The sequence below is a fragment of the Canis lupus genome, chromosome 32 (genome assembly GCF_048164855.1).
Source record: "Canis lupus baileyi chromosome 32, mCanLup2.hap1, whole genome shotgun sequence".
NCBI lineage: Eukaryota > Metazoa > Chordata > Mammalia > Carnivora > Canidae > Canis > Canis lupus.
Window position 1 is genome coordinate 5,590,401 of NC_132869.1, and position 23,776 is coordinate 5,614,176.

At 46.0% G+C, this 23,776-nt stretch overlaps 2 protein-coding genes across 11 annotated transcripts in view; one reads left to right on the forward strand and one right to left on the reverse strand.

Annotated features, from left to right (window-relative positions):
- FMN1 (formin 1) overlaps positions 1-5,393 on the forward strand; it is a 433,864-nt gene extending 428,471 nt beyond the window's left edge. For 4 of the 8 annotated variants that reach the window (XM_072808312.1, XM_072808311.1, XM_072808310.1 and 1 more), the window contains one exon: positions 4,541-5,384. In XM_072808312.1, coding sequence (XP_072664413.1) covers positions 4,541-4,717 — 177 coding nt within the window. In that variant the 3' untranslated portion in view covers positions 4,718-5,384. Of the gene's footprint in view, positions 1-4,540 lie in introns of all 8 variants that reach the window. The other 4 variants (XR_012022366.1, XR_012022361.1, XM_072808314.1 and 1 more) reach the window with 4 other exon arrangements.
- A 4,315-nt stretch (positions 5,394-9,708) lies between these two features.
- GREM1 (gremlin 1, DAN family BMP antagonist) lies at positions 9,709-21,972 on the reverse strand. Of its 3 annotated transcripts, XM_072808334.1 has the most exons (3): positions 21,817-21,956; positions 15,457-15,506; positions 9,709-13,627 (listed from the first exon to the last, which is right to left on the reverse strand). In XM_072808334.1, the coding sequence occupies exon 3, from the start codon at positions 13,624-13,626 to the stop codon at positions 13,072-13,074; it is 555 nt and encodes a 184-aa protein (XP_072664435.1). In that variant the 5' UTR covers position 13,627; positions 15,457-15,506; positions 21,817-21,956; the 3' UTR covers positions 9,709-13,071. The 3 variants fall into 3 exon arrangements, with proteins under 3 accessions (XP_072664435.1, XP_072664434.1, XP_072664436.1); XM_072808333.1 differs by lacking the exon at positions 15,457-15,506 and having other exon boundaries at positions 21,817-21,972; XM_072808335.1 differs by lacking the exons at positions 15,457-15,506; positions 21,817-21,956 and adding an exon at positions 15,405-15,427.
- Positions 21,973-23,776: the final 1,804 nt, after the last annotated feature.

A 23,776-nucleotide genomic window follows, 5' to 3' on the forward strand; every position in this document is an offset into this window, starting at 1 on the left:
TTCCATCCCATGGCACCTTCTACAAGAAGAGTCGAGTTATCCTGGCACAGATCCAGATCCTACTATCTGATGACTTATATTTCCTTTGTAGAATGCCTGGCAGACATTATAAGTTCTTCCTCTTTGAAACAGAGTCACTACCATAGAACAGCCAAAATGGGCTTCTGCAAAGGGATGTGGGAAAAAATTCTCACGTCCTAGCATGTGGATCAAGTGAACAGAAGGAGCAGTGTGGCCTTAAGTAGGAAGCTGAGCTAGATCATCAGTGTTCCTCATTTGTTACTAAACAGGTTCCTGACCCACCTGACCACAACTGCTCGCTTTATTTATTTATTTATTTATTTATTTATTTATCTATTTATTTATTTATTTTTTATGTATGTATGTATGTATGTATTTTTAAAGCCCAGATTCTGAATTGGCTGCTCCAATGCTAGTTTTTCTGAACTCTATGCACTGCATTCTCTACCTCAAAAAGTAGGGCAAGTTTTGTTTTCTTTGGCTTGTCCTTGTTACCTTTAGACTTAATTCCACATTTCTCTACAGGATTTAAAAGAAAACTACTCATGCAATATCATGTAAATCATTTTGCTTCTGATTTCATTCCTCCAAAATGGGAATCATTTAAATATGTCCTGCCTTTCTCTCAAAATTAATGAGGATCAAATAAAACAATGTCTGCAAAAGGGTACATTTTTCCATTTTAAAGCAATCTAAAAAATCAACTTGTTATCAAGTAACAATGGGTATAAATTTGTGTTGGGCTCTGATAAACACACCACATGAATTTATTGTTTCCTTCTTGTAGAACTCCACTAAAAGGCAAAGAATTTAAAAGGTATGAACGTACGAGGACAAAGAATAAGAAAAAGAGACAATAGAAATTGAGTGGTTTCTGTAAATTTTTTAGGACATGGAAGGCAGACAGGGGACAGTGAATTTGACTGTGTGCTAGTAACTTCAAACTGACTTCAAAATCCTAAGGCTCAGAGGTAAGGTGTGGGAAAAGATGGGTGTCACCGGGAGCCGCAGAGCTGATCTGAAGGAGACTGAGTCCAAGTTTGTACACAGAACAGCTGAACACTCCTATCCTTTCTCCCAGCCTGTGAGGTCCTTTGTGGTGGCTTAAAGATGGCCACATATTATCTGACATTTCTCTCAAGAGGTGGGGATATCTCCTTCTTGGTCTGGGCAGGTCTAGACTGCTTTGACCAATTGAATACGGTGGAAGTGACACTGTGTAGGTTTCCAGGGCCAGCCCAAAGAAATTGGGAGAATTTACCTTCTTTTTCTTGGAACACTTGCTTTTGAAACCCAACCACCATACTCAGAAGCTTAAGACACGTGAAGAGACTGAAGCTCAGCTTCCAGCTGTGGCATCAATTACCAGCCTCGTGAGTCAGTCATTTGGGGCATTTCTCCCTGTTGAGCTTCCAGTGATCCCAGCTCCAGGTGCTATCTGACTGCGCCAGCATGAGAAACCTCTACCCAAGTAAGAACCACTCAGCTGAGTTCAGTCAGCTCACAGAACCATGATAGATAATAATAATAATAGTAAATTAAGCTACTTGGGCAGCCCAGGTGGCTCAGTGGTTTAGCGCCGCCTTCATCCCAGGGGGTGATCCTGGACACCGGGGATCGAGTCCCCCATCGGGCTCCCTGCATGGAGCCTGCTTCTCCCTCTGCCTGTGTCTCTGCCTCTCTCTCTCTCTCTCTCTCTCTCTCTCTCTCTCCCTCTCATGAATAAATAAATAAAATCTTAAAAAAGATTAAGCTACTTAGTTTTGGAATGGTTTCTCATGCAATAGACAACTAGAACACCAAATTACACCAGGGAACTATAACCTTATCTAACCTAACTTGACCACTGAAAAACATTAATTCTTTTGAAAAATTAAACCCAAAGTTTTGAAAACTAGACTTAACATATTGTGTTGTAGATTATCCTTCGATGAACTATTTTAAAATTTAAATTAGGTGCCACTTAAATTTAGTTTATCACACCATCAATAGCTGATTAAAAAGAAAAGTATTTCTAGAGAGAAAGAAGAAAGAAAGGAAGGAAGGAAGGAAGGAAGGAAGGGAGGGAGGGAGGGAGGGAGGGAGGGAGGAAGGAAGGAAGGAAGGAAGGAAGGAAGGAAGGAAGGAAGGAAGGAAGGAAGGAAGGAAGGAAGGAATTAGTTAATTAAACCCAGAAATCTTTGAATTTCAGGACAACCAGTCTAAAGACAGAGATGAGACATGGAGCTAATAAATAAAAGTCTTCATACTGAACAAAGAGCTCACCCAGCCTTTTTTTTTTTTCACCCTCATAGAAGGCTAGCAGCTTCCCCCAAAAAATGTATAGTGGATTCTTCTCTTGGGAAACTTAATCGCTCCAGAGAAAAGATCATCAAATATTGACATTTGGGAATTCCCCCAATTAAAAGGTTGCCTCACCACCAGATTAGCTTGCAGTGAAGGATTCCAGCTTAATAACTTTCCCAAACACAGATCTTCTCAATTGGCTTATTAGAGCTCAAATGAAATATACCACTAAGAATCACCAACATCTTAGGAAAGCCAGACGTTAATACACACATCCATACCTACGAGAGCGAGAGACAATATAGAGAATGGGGGTGGGGAGGACTGACAAAAAAAAAACGGGGGGGGGGCAGCCCCGGTGGCCCAGCGGTTTAGCGTGGCCTTCAGCCTGGGGCGTGATCCTGGACACTGGGGATCGAGTCCCACGTCAGGCTCCCAGCATGGAGCCTGCTTCTCCCTCTGCCTATGTCTCTGCCTCTCTCTCTCTCTCTCTCTCTGTGTGTGTCTCTCATGAATAAATAAATAAAATCTTTTAAAAAAGGATCCATGAAACAAGAACAGGATATTATTTTATTTTTTTAAATAGGCTCTGCATACAACGTGGGGCTCAAACTCATGACCTCGAGATCGAGAGCCACATGCTCCACCAACTGAGCCAGCCACCCAGAACATTATTTAAAAAAAACACCAGAAGGAATGACAGAAACTCTTTAGAAAAAACAACAAACCTGACTGCCTAAATTTAAAATTCCTGGGAAGATATATGTTGTAAAACAGACTACCACAAACTTAGTGGCTTAAAACAACACACATTTATTATCTCACAGTCAGGCGTCCAGGCACAGCTTAGCTGGGTCCTCTACTCATGATCCCACAAGGCAATAATCAATGTGTCACCCAGGACTGGGTTCTCACCAGAGGCTAGAGTGAAAAAAGATCCAATTCTCAGCTCCTTCAAGTTGTTTCCAAAAATCATTTCCTCGCAGCTATAGATTCCTGGCAGCTTGCTTCTTCAAAGCCAGCAATGGAGAGAGAAAAACAGACCCTGGCAAGGTGGGAGCTACGCTTTCATGTGATCACATTCACATTATGATCATGTGATCCTGTCCCCTGTGTCACATTCCACTTATGAGAAGCAATTTCCAGGTCCTAGCCACACTACAGAGAAGGGTATCATGCAAAGATATGAACGCAGGAAATAGAATACTTGGGGGAATTCCTTAAGACATCATGTAAATAGGGATAAGTGTGTGTGTGTGTGTGTGTGTGTGTGTGTGTGTTTGTGTGTGGGTGTACATGTATATATTTGAATATATTTTTTAAGAAAATCAAATGAATGAAAAAAGATCAAATGGCTAACTCCAAGATCAACTGAACAAAGCAAACCCAAATTCAGCAGTCAATAGTAATTGATGATCATAACAGTGTATGATGATTGATGTAAGCAAAATTTGCAGCACAAATTTTATAGCATAGAATGAGTGAAACGGAGGATGAACTCACTGTCTTCTTTACCATAACACAATGTTAGCAAACAATATATAAAATTAAAAGTAAGAAATAGAAAGATGGGGACGCCTGGGTGGCTCAGTGGTTGAGTGTCTGCCTTTGGCACAGGGCATGATCCCAGGGTCCCGGGATCCAGTCCCACATCAGGCTCCCCATAGAGAGGCTGCTTCTCCCTCTGCCTGTATCTCTGCCTCTCTCTCTGTGTCTCTCATGAATAAATAAATAAAATTTAAGTAAGTAGAAAGATGGATGCAATGGCAGAAGAAACAGCCATTTTCAATGGTTGACTCTCAGAAATGAGACTGAAGGAGTCAAGTAGAAGAGCTGGGACAAGAGCTGATGTTTTTCATCATAAGCCTTTGAACACTGTTTTCTTTCACCCTTGTATCCATGAGTTACTTCAATGTGGCATCTTGCCCTCTCAGTACCTATTCCAGTATCCTCCTGGATTGTCTCCTATACTGTAGAGCACAGAGGGATCCCTGGGTGGCGCAGCGGTTTGGCGCCTGCCTTTGGCCTAGGGCACGATCCTGGAGACCCGGGATCGAATCCCACATCGGGCTCCCGGTACATGGAGCCTGCTTCTCTCTGCCTGTGTCTCTGCCTCTCTTTCTCTCTCTGTGACTATCATAAATAAATAAAAATTTAAAAAAAAAAAAAAAAGAAAGCTAAACAGTTGCACTTCCCAAACATTCATGAAGTTAATGTTTATAATTTGCCCTAGGTTCCAATGAGCAGATCCATCACACTAGACCTGCCTGCAGAAGTAACCAACCTGAGCCAGCAACCATTCATAGGAATTCATAACGTCTGTCAAGCATGGGGTGGGAGTCATTGGGATCTTGGGCAGCTGGGCTGCAGTTTTCTCTTGAATGTAGGCAAACTCAGTGACTTCTTTTGACAAATAAGATAGAGCAAAAGTAAAGGTCTGTGGCTTTGAAGACTAAGTCATGAAAGGTACCACAACTTCTTCGTTGCTCTTTCTTGATTTACTTACTCTGGAGAAAGCCAGTTGTGAGGAGCTAAGACCGCCAGCCGCCAGCCACGTGAGTGAACCATGTTGGAAGTAGGTTCTCCAGCCTGTGAAGTCATTAGGGGTCTGAAACCTCCGCTGACACCTTGCCTGCAAACTCCTGAGAGAGAGAACCACCCAGCTGAGTCATTCCCAGATCCCTACCAGAAAAAGTCAGATACACTTGGCAGGATGAGTACTGGGTGTTATACTATATGTTGGCAAATCGAACTTCAATAAAATATATATAAAGAAAACGTCAGATAATAAATATTTGTTGTTTTAGGCTACTGAGCTTTGACATAATTTGTTACAGAGCAATCTCTAGCAAATACAAGATGATTCATAGGTTGGCCTGACTTTGTCATACTTCAATTCAGTAAAAAAATTCTTTCATTAAGATACCCGGTCCATCTTTTGGCTCTGTTTTTCTGTGTGTAGAGACCTCATTCTTCAGACAGTTTCATCCATATACCTGGGAAGAAAGATGGCCATCAGCAGATTTTTATCTACAGGCTTATGATCCCAGAGGAGGGGGAAAAATCTTGTTTCTCCCGGCCTCTGTATGCAAATCTGAAGGAAGATTCTTATAGACTCAGTTTGGGTTTAAAGACCATTTGAAAAACCAACCATGGTGGCCAAGTTGAATGACTATTCTTATTTTCCAATATGGTCAAATGTCATCCCTATGCCTACAGAGGGAATAAAAACATACAGTGATAAGAAACCTTATTGACACCACAAGGAATGAGGGAAGGGTAGGTCCAAAAAAAAAAAAAGTTTTAAGGAGAAGAGATGTAGGAAGTAAAAAATAATAGATATCTACTTAAAAGCCATCCCAAATATAACCTCTGCTGTCACTGTGGTATAATAATAAACTTCTACATTCAAAATGTCAGTATTGACACTTGTGGAATGGAATGGAATTTCTGAAAGGTCATGAAGCTCATTTCTAATGGACTCTTGCTACATTGTTTAATGACAAATACACATGATAGAGAAAGTGGTTTCAGCTATAAACATAGAAGACAGTAGAATTGTTTTGTGAGCATCAGTATCGAAGCCTTGATTTTTATGCTAACAGGGAACAGTGACAATAAGAATAATTATCTAAAATACTTTGAAATAGCCAATGATTTTAACCTCTGCCCGCTAAATTTGTTGGTGCCATAGGAGGAAATGGACTCTGGTAATCCTCTACTTGGTAATCCCCATCAAGCTCATAGGAGGAGGGCTAGAGCTGCCTTACTTCAGGCCTTTATCTGTTCCCTCTTAAGCAGTTTGCAACCATATAGAGTTAGGGATGCACACTTTGGTGATGAAACTATCAAGATATGGAAGGAAGAAATTACTATAAAAGTTGAGGGTGTCATTATTAACTGTGGCATGAGAAAGGATTAAAACTGAGATGGGACATAGGAGAGCTTCTGCAAAGGTTAGAAAAAATATATATTTCTTAATCTAATGGTAGTTATAAGGGTATTTGCCCTAGAACAATTCTTTGGTGTAAGTTTTGAAATCAGGAGGTGTCAGTCCTTCAACTTTGTTCTTCTTTTTCAAGATGGTTTCAGCCGTTTTGGGTCCCTTGCATTTTCATATAAATTTTAGGATCATCGAGCAGCCTGGGCGGCTCAGAGGTTTAGTTCCGTCTTCCGCCCAGGGACTGCTCCTGAAGACCCGGGATGGAGTCCCACATCAGCCTCCCTGCATGGAGCCTGCTTCTCCCTCTGCCTGTTGTCTCTACCTCTCCTCTCTCCTCTCTCTGTGTCTCTCATGAATAAATAAAATCTTAAAAAAAAATTTAGGATCAGCTTATCCATTTCCGCAAAGAAGCCAGTTGGGATTTTGATAAGGATTGTACTGAATCTACAATAGAATTCTAATCCATGGGGATGCCTGGATGGCTCAGCGGTTGGGTGCCTCCCTTCGGCCCAGGGTGTGATCCTGGGGTCCTGGGATCGAGTCCTACATCAGGCTCCCTGCATGGAGCCTGCTTCTCCCTCTGCCTATGTCTCTGCCTCTCTTTCTCTGTGTCACTCATGAATAAATAAAATTGTTTAAAAAAAAAAAGAATTCTAATCCATGAACACAGAAGTCTTTCCATTTATTTTGGTTTTCTTTAATTGCTTTAAACAATGTCTTATTGTTTCCAATATACAAGTCTTGCACTCTGTTAAATTTGTTCCTATATTTATTCCTCCTTTTGATGCTAAACAAAGGAATTGGTTTCATTTCATTTTCAGGTTTTCTCATTGCTAATGTATAAAATACAATTAATTTGTGCATATTGACCTTGCCTCCTGCAATCTTAATATACTCATTTATTAAGCTCTTGCTGTGGTCTGAAAGATTGTGTCCACCCCAAAATTCATGTTGAAATCCTAACTTCTAACACGATTGGTATTGGAGGAGGGCCCTTTGGGATGTCCTTAAGTCATGAGGATGGAACCCTCATGAAAAGGATTGGTGCCTTATAAAAGAGGTTCCGGAGAATCTCTAGCCCCTTTCACTGGGTCAGGATACATACAAGAAGTCTGGGACCCAGAAGCCTGCCTTCACCTGACCATGCTGGCAACCTGATCTCAGACTTCCAGCCTCCAAACTATGAGGAATGATTGTTTTTTTTTTTTTTAATAAGCTACCAGTTTTTTTCATAAACTGTGGTATTTCATTATAGTAGCCTGAATGGACTAAGATAGCTCTAATACTTCTTTAGTGGATTCCTTAGGATTTCTACATACAAGATCATATCATCTGAAAATAAAAATAGTTTGAAGTAATATAATGTGATAAGTCTTGAAATAAGTCTCTCTCCCACTTCATGGGATCTGTTGTTGCTGGTTGTTGTTTGTCTCTTTGTTTAGCAGTGACTTTTATGAATTAATTCAGTGAGGTTTGTATTTTGTGTTGTGTGTTGCCACTGAAGTCTCTGCTTGGTTAGTTTAGTCGTCAGCTAATATTTGAACAGTGATTTCCTGTAACACTTGGAACCAATAAGTCTCTCAATCTTTGCCAGGGGGTTCTGATAAATGTTGGGGGCACACCTTCCATACTCAGACAGGCAATTGACAACTGGGCCTTAGCCTTCACTTCCTCCTTGTGCCGTGATGATCAGCCTGAGGTAAGAGTTTACAGTCCTGTCAGATTCTTCCTGAGCATGTAGAGAGCCCCGGGCATGTCCACAGCCCTATGCAAGCATTGGTCTTTTAGATATCCAGGACTATGTAGGAACTTTTCAAAGCCCCAAGGAAATCTCATTCCCCTGTGTTCAGCCTTTTGCTGCCAAGCTGCTATCCTCTACCTCAAGCAACCACAAAAAATAATCAATTGTTTTCAACAAGGCTTTTCACATTGGGCAGCTTCCAATCAGGTCAAATAAAGATAGCCTTGCAAGTGGTGTCTCCAGGGTCTGACAGACAAGTCAAATAATGACTGTTCTCTTCGTATTTGGCTTTGAAGGAACTCCAATCCCATTCTACCCCACTCACCCCCCAGGGTTGCTAGACTGCTGGTTTTCACTGCCACTGCAGGCTGTTGGTTTTTCAGTCTTCTATGGAACTGAAGAAGGATGATGAGAACAGGGCAAGTTACAATATCACAGTATTTGCTGTTCCTACAGAGATTCAGCCTTTTTCTAGAATAAATGCTCCCCAGACTGCTGCAAGCCCTTAGTTAATTTTCAGAGTTCTAAAAAGTTGGTTCTGGTTATTTTTGCCAATTTGTCATTGGATTGATGGAGAATTTTCAGAGCTCCTCGCTTCAACAGTTTTGCTGATATCCTACCATGTACTTTTTTTTTTTTTTTTAAACCTAGAATGCCTTTCTGTATCCAGTCCCACTACCCTGTTCAGACGTTGCCTCCTAGATGCAGGTATGGCTTCTCTGAGGACACTGTCTCCTTGGAACGTGCTGTCATATTTCCCCTCCAAGTCCAAGGAAGCCATAACAAAAAGAGAGGTGGCAAAGAGGCTTTAAATGCTTTAGAGCTACGGCACCTGGTGATGCCAACTACAACCCCAGGGTAACCAGTCATTAAATGTGAATAATCAAGAGTTGGATCTATCTTTAGAGTATTGTGTTCTGTCCTTAAAAGAGTAACTGATATAAGTTGAAAATATCACAATTTTGCATAGTGCTTAAGTGCATAAGTGTTGCAGTGAAACCATATGAGTTCACTACCCCTAGCAGCGATAATAATGGTATACGTACAATATACGAAGATTGTTGGAAACAATTCAAATAAAATCTTTAGCACAGAGTCTGGCCTAAGCACTCCAGACATAATTGCTGGTATTTTCATCACCATTGTCAGAGCACAGATACCTAGTAGAAATCCTGTATTGTTCGTCCAAGTAGGAAGAGACCTCAGAAATCTGCTAGTTCAACTGCAAAACCAAGACAGTAACTTGCTTTACCTCACACCCCTATGTAATGAGTTCTAGCATGTGTTTTCATACTTCTAAGCACAGAGAGTTCACCATCTCAAAGCCAGCTCATTGTGTTGATGAATCACTCTCATTATTATCTCCCTTCTAGTGAGCCCCAAATCTTTCTTCCATTTTTCCCTTGAACACTTCTAAATAGAGGTATCATCATTTCTGCATGACAACTCTTCCATGCCTGAAAGGTTCACAAAACCCTTTCCAGCTCTTTTTTTCTAGCTCTGGGTTAGAGGCTGGTACTTTCCATTACACAGTGACTTTCCCTCACCTCTAATTGCCTGAGGTGTCCTACTGAAATCCTAAAGGTCTAGTTGGAAGAAATAAATTCCCTTTGTGATACAAGAAATCTATTTATCTCTTTTCTAGCTCCCTTCCCATGACAAGTGAATCCTGTTCCACCCTACCCTGTGAACACTACCAGTTAAACACACACATGGGCACAGAGAAGAGTTTCAATTTATTGGTTGCTCTTTGGGAAAGGTTGCTCTTTGGAAAAGGTTATATGGAACATAATTGGGATTAAAATCAAATTCTAGTTACAGATTCATAAAACTTTGCTTTAAACCAAATCAACTTTTATGAGGCTATTAAATCCCCCTCATCCTCATACATAGCAAAGTAACTCAATCATAGTCTATATAATCCTCTGTTGTTTTTACGTGATTAAAGCACACATAATACATAATGCAGTTGATATTAAATATCTTGAGAATGACAAATCAATAGGACTACTTCCACGCTTAAGCATTAACTGGTCATTTATATAGGTTCTGTACATACACTTTTCATTTTAGATTTTCTCCTTAAAAGGACTTGTGAACTATTCATTATTTTCTGCTATTTGTATACACACATCAAAAGTCTTCCAAAATAACATTTAAAATCTTTCTTAATATTGCTTCAGAAATGTTAACCTTTAAGGAACATTCAATTAAAAGAAAAAAAAGTTCAGGTCCTGACTCCCTAACACATGTTCAGATGTGTCAAGATCTTATTGTTTCCCTCTGACCTGATAAAAAGCATCCAACAACATATACTGTGCCAGTTTCTTCTTTGCTCAACTCAGAGGAAGTCAAATAAAGGAGAAAAAAATGCTCAAAATCACAGTGACCAAAGGATTTGAATTAATAATTACATTAAATAACCATAACTTTTTGTTTAACTATTCACATTCCACACAGTGGAAATTATCTTTTCCTCCAGATTTTTCATGTACATTTTTAACAACAACAACAACAAAAAAAAACAAGTTACAGACTTGTAGGATGTGTGTTTTTCTCTTTTAATGCCAAGCACAAAGTGTACATCATAAAATTCATATTTGGTGTTTGGCATCATTTTAATAGGAAAGATTGAGATCACCGATATCTTTCCATTAAAAATTTCTACTGTAGTAATGAAAAAAACATATTTCTTCATCGAAGACTCCAATACAATATGTAATAGATGTGGCACTTTCAATAAATGCTGTAAGACACACCACACTTCGCTAGTCTTAATACAGGCACAGTAAGAAAAGCAGACGTTTCCCTCTCTGGCTAGCGCTGGGTACTTTTCCAGGATAGTTATGCTGCTGATTAACCCAGCGAAGTTAATTTTGAGGAAATTCTCTTTACTTAAGCCAAATCCAACTTACATGCAAGACTGTGGTATGAGCTACTAAAAGAAGATTACTGCTGCCAACTTAAGTCATCTCTTTTTAACAAAACTGCATGCTTGTGGCAGAGTTAAAACAACAAGAGAAATTCAGTGTCTCTGGTTCTAAATGTCATTTTTCCTCTCTAGTGTGGCTTTACATATTCAGCTCCTTCCCCTTTCTTTTCCTCTTCCCCACCCTCAAAATTCTGGCTTAGTATTTGTGTGCTTAATTAAATCCATTCTGCATTTTATTGTTGGAGGATGTGGATGATAGAAAAATTTAGGGCAGGGGCATACAGTGTATACGAAATACACAGACCATGTGTTTGGACAAGTTTGCCTAGGGTGGAATCATCAGTAGTGAGTTTAGAAGTTTCAAAATTTGACCCAGTAGTTTGGGCGTCCAAGGTAACTTCTGCCTCAAAGCATGGTTCTGGCTTGGTCATTAGACGGGAGAGCGCCGCACCAAAAGAATAAAAATGAGATACAAATAGCCTCTATAGTGCAAGGCTGGAGCCTTGATGGGCAACTAAAATGCTAGTCAATGGTGAGTGTTTCCCATATCACACAACTTGCCTAGTGAGGATGAGAAGGCACAAGGCAAAAAACAAAACGAAACAAAACAAAAAAGTGTTTTAGGTGTGGGAATGGGTTCACACAGAAAACCTCAAGCTTAAAGAGAACAGATTAGCCAAATCCAAAATGCAATAAAGTCCACCGACCCTGCTCTAGATAAATCCTAAGCAGGGGTTGCCAGGAGCTGGAGTTTAATTAGAGGAGGGGGTCCACCGGTAGGTTCTGACTGGCAACGTGAATCCCACTGCCAGTAGAGAGACAGCGAATGCACAAAAATGCTTGTTTGGCTGGTTCTTTTCCAAATGCTCTGATTTCTTAACTAGGGTTTCCCATTAGACCCTGAGGAGGCAAAGGAAGAAGGGGAGGATGCATCCCTTTCAACTCTTCCCAGGCATTAAACTACTCCTTCATCAGAGGCAGTTTCCTTTATTTCTTTATTCTCCTTGGCTCTCCAGCTCTATCTCCTACCAGTGGCTAAAACAAAAAGGCCCAGGATACATTGGTAGCTCACATGGAGCAGGCTCCAGGCGCTCCCACCTTAGCCGGATTCTTCCCTGCCAGGTGCACTGGGCAGAGCCACAGTCTCTGTAGGACAGGTTTGTGGCTCTCAGAAGCATCACACGGAAATAACTGGCAAAGCGGTGATCACATCCAGGCAAGAGGAAAGAGACCAGGACCCCTTATGAGGTGCTCGCTTCCTCCCTCCCCAGCGGGCACAGGGGGCTCTGAGCTTCATCTATGTCCCCCGGGAGGTGTGGAGCTGGGGGGTCTCCTTGGTCTAGCTCACTCACTTGGTTCCGGAAATAGGAGTGGTCAATATTTATGTTCGAAGTTTGCTCTTGGGGGCAGCCAAGTTCAGCAGATCACGGGGACAGCCGGGTGATGACTGTTGGGCGCCTCCATCTCTCGTCCATTTGCTTGGTTTCCAATAAACATCGAGGAAACCAGGAAGCCGTGGGGAAGCCCGGCTGTGCTGTGTTTTGGGGCGGCCCCGCAAGACTGCGCCTCCCACTGCTCGACCTCCCCCGCGCCGGCCTCCCCGGGTGGGAGGACCTTCCCAAAGCCAGAAAGGGTGACCATCTATGGTCCCCTGAGCGGAGTTAGTGTCCCTGGCAGGTAGGGAATTGGAAGAGTCGCCGAGATCCTAAGGGGTGGGCTGGGGAAGGGAGGGCGGCAGAGAGGAACGAAGACCTTCTCCAGTGTCATGCGGCTGAAGACAGGTCCCTCGCCCCAGAGTAGCCTCTTCCACCAGCATTCGTTTGGGGGTGGGGGGGGCCTCTGGTCCCAGGGGAGCCCCGGTGCCCGTCCGCCGGCCCCACTCCTCCCCCCACCCCCCACCCCCGGCTTTCCCTGCCGTCCCAGGGAAGCGGATGTGTCTACATGATAGGAAGTGCCCTCCACAGCGTCTGCAAACCCCCAAACACCACGCACACGCATGCACACAAACTATGCACTAGCAGGCTCCGGTCACACGGCAGCTGGTTGTTCTTCTTGCCTGTAGGTTTAAGCCGAGTAGGGATCAGGTCGCTTAGGTCTGGCTCAGGCCACCCGGGGCTGCATCCCTAGGACAGGCTGGCTGTGCCCGGCTTAATCCAGATCGATGGATATGCATCGACACTGCTTGACGCGTGTGACCCTCTTCTTCTTGGTGGGCGGCTGCAGCTCAGGGCAGTTGAGCGTGACCATCATGGTGGTGAATTTCTTGGGCTTGCAGAAGGAGCAGGACTGAAAGGAGCCTTCCTCCTTCCGGATGTGCCTGGGGATGTAGAAGGAGTTGCACTGGCCATAGCAGAAGCGGTTGATGATGGTGCGGCTGTTGCAGCCTTCCTCGTGGATGGTCTGCTTGAGCGGCTGGGTTTTGCACCAGTCTCGCTTCAGGTACTTGCGCTCGGTCACATGCAGGGCCTCCTGGCTGGACTCCAGCACCTCCTCGCCAGGCATAGCCGTGCCGCGCCCCTGGCCGCGCCCCCGGTTCCTGGAGCCCGGCTGCTGGGGAGACTGAGTCTGCTCCGAGTCATTGTGCTGGGCCTTGTCTGGCGGGGGGATGGCACCTTGGGACCCCTTCTTTTTCCCTTCGGCAGTGGGCAGCAGGGTCCCCAGGAGGAGAAGCAGGGCTCCCACAGTGTAGGCCGTGCGGCTCATGCTAGTGGAGGGAAGCACAGAGAGGACAAGGATGGACAAGTCAGTGAGAACAGTAAGAGTAGCTAACGCCTTCTCAGGCACATGGTAAACACTTCCTGGAAAATATTTCATTTCCTCCTCACCAGATCTTGAGAGATCAGGTATTATTAGTCTTGTCATCTGCCAAGCCATCAAGCCACAATGACGTAGCTGGCCCAGGGTCACCAGTGAATAAGGCAAGAGCTCAACGGGGGCCTGTCTCTCCACAGCATGTTCACCCCCTGGAATTCCTTCCTGGCTGCTGACACCCATCACGCCTGGCTCTATAGCATGGTCACTTCATTGCATTTGGTCTTGTTTTATGCCAAATTACCTTTGCGCCTCCCTGGGGAAACCAGTTTTCTATTTTGTTTTACAGCAAGACAAGCAGCTTTCCTGTCCAGGCTTCATCAGCCACAAAAGGCTTCCACTCTTTTTCTTTTTTCTTTTTTTCTCCCCAGCAAGCCTGAGCGCTTCCTGGGTGGTGCCTTGTTCGGTTGGTTGGATGCTTAGGGGAAGTTTGTTTGCTGCAAGGGAACCCCAGGAGGGGACTGGGAAGCAGCTGACCCAGGAGGAGCACTCAGCAGAAACAACACTGGATGCAGAGCCCAGATGGATTGCAAGTCCCAGACGGACTCCAAGTCCTAGGGCGACAACCTGCTACCTGACCTGGAGAAAATCACTTCACGTCTCAATAAATGGCTTCTTGGAAGCACAGGTACACATGCTTTATCTCCCCGGACAGGTTGCTCACATCAAATCTGATGTACAAACAGGAGCAGTCTGAGAACTGACCAAATGTGCAGCAGCACGGCGGACAGAACAAATTCCCTTACCACAAAGATCACACAGATATTTATTATATCATCCATTATATCATGAGGTACATTTTTCTACTTTTAAATGGTGACATATGTCATTCATGTGTGTGGGTGCACATGCGCATGGGTAAAATCTAGAAGGTAGAAAGTGGCATAAGAAAACATGTATGTGCAAATATTTATATTAATAAATGCTATGGACACATTGAGTAAATGAATTATAGTGAATTATTGTGGACAGGCCTGGAGTTAGACATGGATCAGAAAGGCAATGAACAACGGCAAAAAAAATCCCCCAGATAACTGGGGGAGGTGGAGGGAAAAGTGACCAAACAAACAGGAAAGCAAAGATGGGGAGAGAAAAAAAAAAATGGGAGTGAGGACTGTAAATCAGAGAAAGGAGACCTAGTCTACAGGCAGAGCGATGAGCGAAGGTACAGCACATAGAGGACAAAGAGGAGAAGCACCAGGATATTTTTTAAAAGGCTAGTGCAAGCACCTTGCTAGTGAAACTCTCCCAAACCTCAAAGAGCAGGCCATCACCTGGGGGTATTGTTAAAATGCAGATTCTGATTCAGTAGGTCTGCTTTTCTAACAGGCTTTGAGTAGCCAGGCCTGCAGCGCTTGCAGCCTTGGAACACAGAGACAGTTATTCGGATGTGGAAGGATTTTCTTTTCCAAGAGAGCAGCTTCAAATTCACAGCCTCCCTCTCAGGCCATCATACCAAATGTGACCTGAATCTTGAGGCTTCCACTCCCCTTGCTACTCCCCAGCTGTACCCTGAGGCCCGGTGAGCTCTGAGCCCACCCCCTTTGCCCCCCGTGCCCACCATGGTTCCCAACATAAGGGCACAGCTGGGAGCACCCATTCCCCTGCTCTCCTCTGTACACCAGCATTACATAGAATAACCACGAAGTGCAATTTAATAGTGACCTTACCACGATCCCCCGAGGAAGCGTACACGTTGGCATGATTAGCTAAAGCAGTTACCTTTCAGAGACCAAGGCAGTGTAGCATCTACATTCTCTAAGCAGCAGTCCCTGTAAGTAAAGACCATGCAACCCTAAGGATAATGTCAAATGAAGATAATTAAAGATTAATTTTAAAATACCCTTAAATGGCACCATTCCTCCGACATTAGCCTAAACTTGCCTTTTGGGCAAGTTTAAGTTTGGAACTGATAATGTGACATTTAGCTCCCGTGCTTTTGACTATGGACTCCCTGGCTTCTGTCAGTTTATGTTACAACATCCCTGTTCTTTAAACAGAGCCCTTTTTGCCTCAACAACAAAAAAAATTAATTTCCTTGTTTTGTCTTTTTAAAAAATCGCTCATGAGAAACGTCCAGTTATAAAACAGTGCTGATTTTCTCCAGAGACCAGGATAACTTGAGCCATGACAGTTCAGTCTCTTAGGCAAATGTATTCGACTTTGAGAAGCTTTTACAAGCTTCTGCTATTTATTCAACTGGGGACCAAGATCTAAACTAAAATCCAGTCTCTGCCCATTTCAAAGAGGAGCACATGAGACAACCCTAGGCCTACACCCACAGTCTTCCCTCATCCCTCCTAAAAATGGCCCCAGGGACAATGCAGCCCTCCCAGAGCAAGACCCTCAGAGCCCAACATCACAGAGGCCAATCTGAAGCTGACTGGGAATGTACACTGTCTGCATATGACAGTTCGCGTCATAAAGCCATCCCCTCCCACAAACATCTGTCCAAAAAATGCAATTTCCTTTCTCCAGACCAACACAGGACTCTTTTATGCTCAACTTTTCCTTCCTGGCATTTTCACATCCATCATCAAACAGATACCTAGTCTGAGAGTCAGGAGGACTTATTCATCACCTTAATCTCAGTGCCTGGCACAGAGTAGGTGCTCTTTTGTTAAACAAACACTTGTTAGGGATTTTAACGTTGATTTTAAAATCCGTTTTCATTTTAAAATCCCTCATGTGTGCCAGTAAACAGCTGAGCCTAATTCAATCTTCGTGATTGCTGACTTGCAGTACAGCAAACTCCTAACCTAGGGAGCACCTTGATACTGGTCTTTCTTTTTTTTCTTTCTTTCTTTTTTTTTTTTAGGAACACTTAAGATATCCACTACTTTTTACCTGGTCCCATGCAGAATGCTGCAGGCTTTATTTTCTAATTGAAGCCACTGAAATTACTTTGGCAGAAACCAACAATAAAGCATGTAGTACATTCAAAATTAGTCAACTGTGGTTTTCAGTTTTAATTTGGACAGACTTCTTGTTCCTATGGGAGCAAGTGAATGCCATAAGCCAAAGGGGTCTAGAACAACAGGCTATTTTCTTTTTTTCTTTTTCTTTTTTTTTTTTTTTTAAGAAAAGTACATTTAAAAAAAAAAAGAAAAGCACACTTTTTGCAAAGTAAGATTTATTAGGTGGGGAAAATATTATAAAATGGTTTTTCTTTTTTTTTTTTTAAAAAAACCTACTTTTTCAAAGTAGGTTTTTATAACATCTTTAGTGTTTATTGTGAGGCTTTCGAATTTTTAAACCTTGCAACTAGTTATTTGGAGAAAAGTAGAAACCAATGTCAGGAATCTCAACACAGACCTTAGTTAAAGGACAGCGGTCTCAGAAGGACTCTGCATATTCCATGTGAGTAAGTTAGAAGGTTTGGAACTGGACTGGCACTAGAACCAGGGCTGTGTCAAGTCACTGCGGTCAATCACCCAACCTCCACCCACACACACCACAGACTGGTGGGGATTACTCAGGGAGGGAAAAGGGACTGCTTTTGCTCTTGAAAAATAATTTGCACTTTGTAAATGTCATAAGCACGGAGGAAATCACAAAGATGTAAATTGCTGGAGGACAGTTCTTTTCCTTATCAACACCTCCCAGAATGCCTCGTTATAAAAAAACCAATCCAAATGCTAATCAAGCCTTGGGTTCCTATGAATTATTCCCACGTGTAAGAGCTGTCAACATTTTTGGTGATTTGCATTCATAAAATGACCCAATCACAGCATTAAACTTGAGCTGCATTTTGTGGGACCAGAGTGCATCAAGACACCCACAAAGACCTCCCTATGTACTCACTGCAAACAGCATCTTCTTTTCAAACCCTGCCTCAACTTCACCATAATGCAGGTGTGCTTCTCCAAGAAACGTGATCGTATTTTTGTGGTGAGCTTTCTCTGCAATTGTTTTCCATCAGCAAAATCCACTCACTCCTACCTTTTTTCCCTTGATGACTGTCCTCCCCTCCAATCCACTTGTCCCAGAGTACACAGATATTCTCAAGCAGTTCTTCTCTACTGGATGCTTTCCTTCGGGTTTTCCTTAGTGATCAAGAGAAAACGTGTGTACTCCGGCTAAGCCACATCAGCCACCTCTGTTCTATAGAGATCATGGTGATTTATTCCAATCTTCACAAGGCCCAAAAGAGCACAATCATCTAACTCTAAGGAATCAGAAATAAAAATGCTCTGGGTGACCTGTGTCCAATATCCTCAACATCTTGGGAAAGTTTAGGCCAACTCCTCTTGGCCCTCTTCTTGCTGTATTTTTCATTTTAGCTAACCAACCTGCTCATAATCAGTTAAACGGAGTGCTGAGTGGGAATTACGGTGAATTGACAATGGTCAGCGAGCCAGAGGCCTATGCCTGAACATCTCTGATCGACTTGTCCTGAAGAATTAAGTTTTAGAAAGATGTTTAACAGGCATGACATCAAATTATTTTCCCAGTAGAAGAAGATAATGAAAGTGACAGCAAATGCTTTAAACTCAAGCCAGATTTCAGAATAATCTCTTCCTTTTTCTTGGGACTAAATCTTTGAGAAGGGAAAGGTTATTTTTAATTTGATCTTTGATTTTTAAAAAGATTGCCTTTAGAAGTTAAGGAGAATTTCATAAGAATATACTGGGTCGATTTTTTTTTCCAGACAAGCTGAATCAAGAAGATAAGAAGAATGACTTGCTGGCAAACTAGTAAAGAATAAAGTATCATCCTGTATGAGTCACAAGACCCTAGTTACAACCTCCCTATTCAGAAGACCATTCAAGCTAAATCAGGCTGGCTGCCCACCTCACATACAGGGACCACCAGGTAATTAAGTATCTCAGGAGCAATATGCTCTCAGGAAATTTGTTTTGTTGAAGTGAATGCACACAATTTTTTAGGTCAACAAGAAACAAGTTAGAAAGTAGTAAATATTCACCAAGTGGCACCACTGGGAGTCAATCTGTAGGTTCCGGATTGTAATGCAAGATGCGTGCTAGTCCCTAGGTGTGTGGAATTTGGGATTTAATTTCAGAACCACCTTGTAATATATATCTGGTGCCATATAATGTTACTGCCTTCTCCCAATACCACCACTAATACTAAGAGTGATCTTTATTTTTGAATCCTTAGCATGCATGGCATTGTGCTACATTCAGACCATATTTTATAATTTCTTTTTCACGATATAACAATAATATTGTCCTCCTCTTATCAATCAGGGAATCGAGAGTAAGAAAAGTGAGGAATCTGCCCGAGGTCAGACAGCTTCGCAGCTGGAGAGTCAGGGTTTGAGACCAGTTCTACGTAGTCCCCAAACAGTGTCTTTACCCACTGTTCAGTGGATACTTGGCACAGTACTTACAGAGGGACACATGAACTTGTTTCTAATGCAATACAATTTGAAGAATATTGTAAGTCAAATAATTATCTAGTTTGTATCTTCATGTTCACGTGTGAAGAGAAAAAACTCCTGTCGTTCCAGGAATTACTGTTGTACTTTGCATTTCTAGGAGCATATGTTAAAACTAAAGAAAATTCCTTGCAGATGTAAGACATGGGCTGGTAACACTTGCCTGATCAGAGCCTTTCAGTTGGATGCTACAGTTACCTCGCTGTCTGTCCCCCAACTTTTCTTTACATAAAAGCATTAGGTTTTCCCATTAGTCCTTAACTCTCTATCCTAGGACATGCTCCACAGCTTTGCTGTTGATGAGTATTTCTTCAGAAAGGGGTCCATGGCATACAATTTCTTGGCCTTTTTTGACTTGTAATATATTTTTTTAAGATTTTATTTATTTGTTCATGAGAGACACACAGAGAGAGGCAGAGACACAGGCAGAGGGAGAAGCAGGCTCCATGCGGGGTGGGGGGGGGTGGGGGGGGAACCAGATGGGGACTCAATCCAAGGACCCAGGATCATGCCCTGAGCTGAAGGCAGACGCTCAACCACTGAGCCACCCAGGTGACCCCTCACTTGTAATATTTAATGTTAAGAAGGCAGGCAGCTCTTATTTAAAGATGTGGGGACGTAGTAGGTTTCTACTGTTCTTTGTGTAATCATTCACATAAAAACTGTTAGCAAACTAGGATTTCCTATAGATTGTGGGTTACCAAAAACATCTCAGTCAAAATGGACTTTTAAAAAGAAAATAGGAAATAGGAAATCTGTAACATTACAAAGTTTATAAAAGACTTTAATTCCAATGACCTGAGGGTTAAACACATACAGAGCAACCCCGGTTCTAAAGAACCCCTCAATAATTAGTTAATACTTCAATTGGAGACTTCAATTTATCCATTGATAGCAATCAAATCACCTACTGTTGTTGATTTGGGTGTGCCAGGGAGGAGATGAGGCTGTAGTTTTAATATCTTTCCCTTGTTGCTTTGCAATGTCCATCTCTTAAAGATCCCAGCCCCGCCCCCCGCCCCCGCCCTTCCAAAAAAGAGAAAAAAGAAAGAAGAGAAGAGCAAAGGAAAGAAAAGAAAAAAGGAAAGCAAGGTTTGGGGACTGGGACACTTTGGGGTGAAAGAAGACTCTTCACCCTGGGCTGGGGGATATCTCAACCTCTTCTCTGCTATTTATTTAAGTTGTGTGTACAGCCTAAAGGAAGCCACCACTCTGGGGGCCCCGGGACCGCTTAAATCCCCGTGACCCACTCAACACAATAGATCGTTTTAATCATCCCGCGTCCTGGCACCAGTTCTCAAAGGGGAACATAAACACACGCGCACAGCGCTCAAATCTGCTTTTTCCAACAGGAGATCCAATTACCTACCAGTGGTCGCCCCTCGACCCTTGTGTCATTTAAGGAGAGATTTTAGCCCCTAAGGTTGAGGCTGCCTGTGTAAAAGGCTGGGATTCAGAGTCGCCGCAGGAGGAGGCGCAGCGGGATCGGCCCGGGGACCCATCCGGGCCAGCTCTGGGCGCGGGAACGACTGGCACCTCCTGTGTGCCCCGCCACGTCCCCCCGGGGAGGGGGCTGTCCCCAGGGCCCACTGCGGGGAGCTCCGGGCAGGGGTGCCCCCGGGGGGGGGCCGGGATCCGAGGGCAAGGCCAAGCCAGAGCCGTGGCGCGTTCCTTTTCCCAGCCCCGAAGTGTACGGACGGCTCGGCCGCCCAGGTGACAGCCCCTCCGCCCGGCCCGGCCCGGCCCGGCCCTGCGACGGCGTCAGCAGCACCGAGCGGAGCAGCGCGGGCCGCGCGGGCGAGGGGCGCGCTGGGACGCAAGTTAAGGAGCCCCCGGGGAGAGGGCCCCGGAGCCCGGCGGCGCGGCCGAGGCGCGTGTGCGGCGACCGACGTCCGGAAGAGCGCACCGAGCGCCCGCGGGTGCGCACCGGCCGGGAGGGCGCGGGGCGGGGGCCGGGCGGGCGCGGGGCGGGGGCGGGCGCGGGGCGCCCCGCGGGCTCGCCCGACTCCGGGGCCCACCCGTCACCCGCCGCTCGGGCTCCCGCCGCGCCCCGCCGCCGCGGCCCCGTTGGCGCCCGAGGGGCTCCGTCTCCCCTTGCGGACCGGCCGGTGGGCCCGCGGCCGACTCGGGGTCCTCCGGCGCAGCGCAGGATCACGGCTCGGACGCCGACGGGAGCCCGCCCGCGTCGCGAGCCCCGGCGCCCCGCTCCAGACTCCGGCACCCGCTCAGCGCGGCTGGCGCCGGGGTCGGGGGGTCGCAGGTCCCGGCTGCTCCCCGCGCTCCCGCTCGCGACCCCTCGGCTCCCGCGGCGCCCACCGGGGCTCCGCGCCTTGGAGGTGCGGCCGAGGCTGGCAGCGCACCCAGAGCGCGTTAGCAAGGCCCAGGGAGCGGGAAAGGGATGCGGGGCCGAGGCTCCCGTTCCTGGCATCCTCCTCCCCAGGCTTCCCTTGCGGACGGCGCGGGGAGAGCTCACGGCAGCCACGACGGCGGGAAGGCCCCTCGGTTCTCCTGCACCATCACCCCGGGAAGCGGGGCCGCCGTCCCTGCGCCTGGAGGGGCCTGGAGCGCTACCGCGCGTCTGCACCGAGCGGGACGTGGGAGTCTGGCTGGGACCCGGGGACCCCTGCGCCCCCCCATCCCTCTCTGCTCTTCCTCCCTCGGACGGGCGCCTCGGCACTCACCTGTCAGTCCGGCGGATCCCTGGGGCCTGATGCGACCGCGGCCGGAGCCGCCCCGGCGAGGCGCGGGGTCAGCCGGACGGAGAGGGGGGCCGGGTCCGCGGAGGGCGCACCGAGTGCCGGGCATCGCGCCGTCTCGGGTTTAAATGCCGGCGGCCGAGCTGGGCGCCCGGGGCCGCGCCTCTCCATTGGCCAGGCGCCGCCGCCGCGGCCGGACCCGCTATCCGCCCCCTTTCCCGGTACTGCCCCCGCCCCCGCACCCCTCCTGCCTCCCGCGGGGACCCCTCTGCGCCCGCCTCGCCTCGCCTCTTTGTCTGCTCCCCCGCCCGGGCCGGCTGGGAGAGGTCACCCCAGGGAACCGCGCCTGGAATGCACAGCAAATCACATTTTCCGCTCCCGTTGGAGGGGGAAGCGCGGAAGGAAATCCCCCCGGCCCCCGGCCCCTCGTCCCTCCTCCGCCCCGGGCTGGGCTGCTCTCGCCGCAGCCCCGCTTGGCCTGCGTCGGCCCCGCAGCGCGCTCGGTCGCGGCGGCCGCACCCAGGGGGCCGGGTCCCGGCGGAGCCCGCCGCCCGCCGCCCGCCGCCCGCCGCCCGCCGCCCGCCGCCCGCTGCCCGCTGCCCGCGGCGGGATGCTCCGGCTGGGCGGCCGCGCGGCTCGGGGGGCTTCGAGGGCGCTGACCCCCGCGGGCCCGCCGGCCGCCGCAGGGCCTGGCTCCGACCCGACACCCGCCTCTCGCCGGCCGCCGCCGGGTCTCTCGAGGGAACGGAGGGGAGCGAGCGAGGGGAGACAGCCCTACGAGGGGCCTCGCGAGCCGTCTTTAAGCGGGAGAGAACAATGGCTGTGCGGCCGGGGCCCTGCGGGGCGCGCTCGGGACGCGCACCGGGGACAGAAACCGGCGGGCGAGGACCAGGCGAACACCAGGATGGAAGAACCGGCGCCGCGTTCTGTGCTTACTACTGAGCACCCAGAGGGCAGTGACAAACGGACTAAGCGCCTAAATATTTCTCGAAAGATGAGCGAACACTCTCATCTGTTCTTTAACTTGAAAATTGGTTCCTCAACGAAGCCGCAAATGCTGTGTCGAAGTTAGAGCCCGAGCAAAAATCCCCCCTGCTGCGAGACCCGCAGACCGGCCCACCAGCCAGGTCGGATGATGACCTGGGGGGGGGGGGGAATGGTTACAGGAGGAAATTTGAAGGTGCCTGTACTGACTAAAGCAAAAGAAACAAAACAATGAAACCCAACAAAAGGTACTTCTTAAACAGTCTTGATTGAAGCATTTGGCTAAGAAAACAAAACCCAGAATAGCTTGATTTTTTTCTCTTTAGACAGTCATTGTGGGGAGGCCGCAAGAAACACTCAACACCTACTAGATACTCTTAAGAACTTGAAACCATTTTTTCAAAATAAAGGGAACAAGGAGGAAGTCTGCATTAAATCAGTATCTAGAAAATCTTCATCACGGGAATGTTTCGTTTGTGCAATCTGCAGTTTCTGCCCATAAACTCTGTGCTGCACTTTAGATTTGGTTTCCAATCATTTTTTGTTAAATCCTCCCACGAGCTGTAGTTTGTAGTTGCTTGCAGAATGAGAACACTCAGCAGGGCTTAAAGATGGACCCTGGTGGAGTGAGCTGTAGGAGACAGACTGGTCAGAAATACACAAAATGCTTAGACCATTAGCCCACCACCAATCTGTAGAAGCCAGTTGTTCTCTCTGGGTACAAACTATTCCCCCCCAAAGAAAAGAGCATATTTTAAAGTGCATTATTAGTCCCTTCTATTTTAAAATCAATGTTTCACTACCCCCCCCCACCAAAAAAAAAAAAAAAAAACTCATATAAACTGCCCCAAATGAAAATGCATAGTCTGAGCTTACTTTTTGAATTGGAAGTAACTGTTCTGGAGCCCTGACTCTGTGGCTTGCTATATCTTAATCTACCTCTGTGACTGCTTCTTTCTCT

Bases quoted from the DNA above. Each gene is read 5' to 3' on its own strand.
- GREM1 (XM_072808333.1), bottom strand. From the start codon at position 13,626: ATGAGCCGCACGGCCTACACTGTGGGAGCCCTGCTTCTCCTCCTGGGG.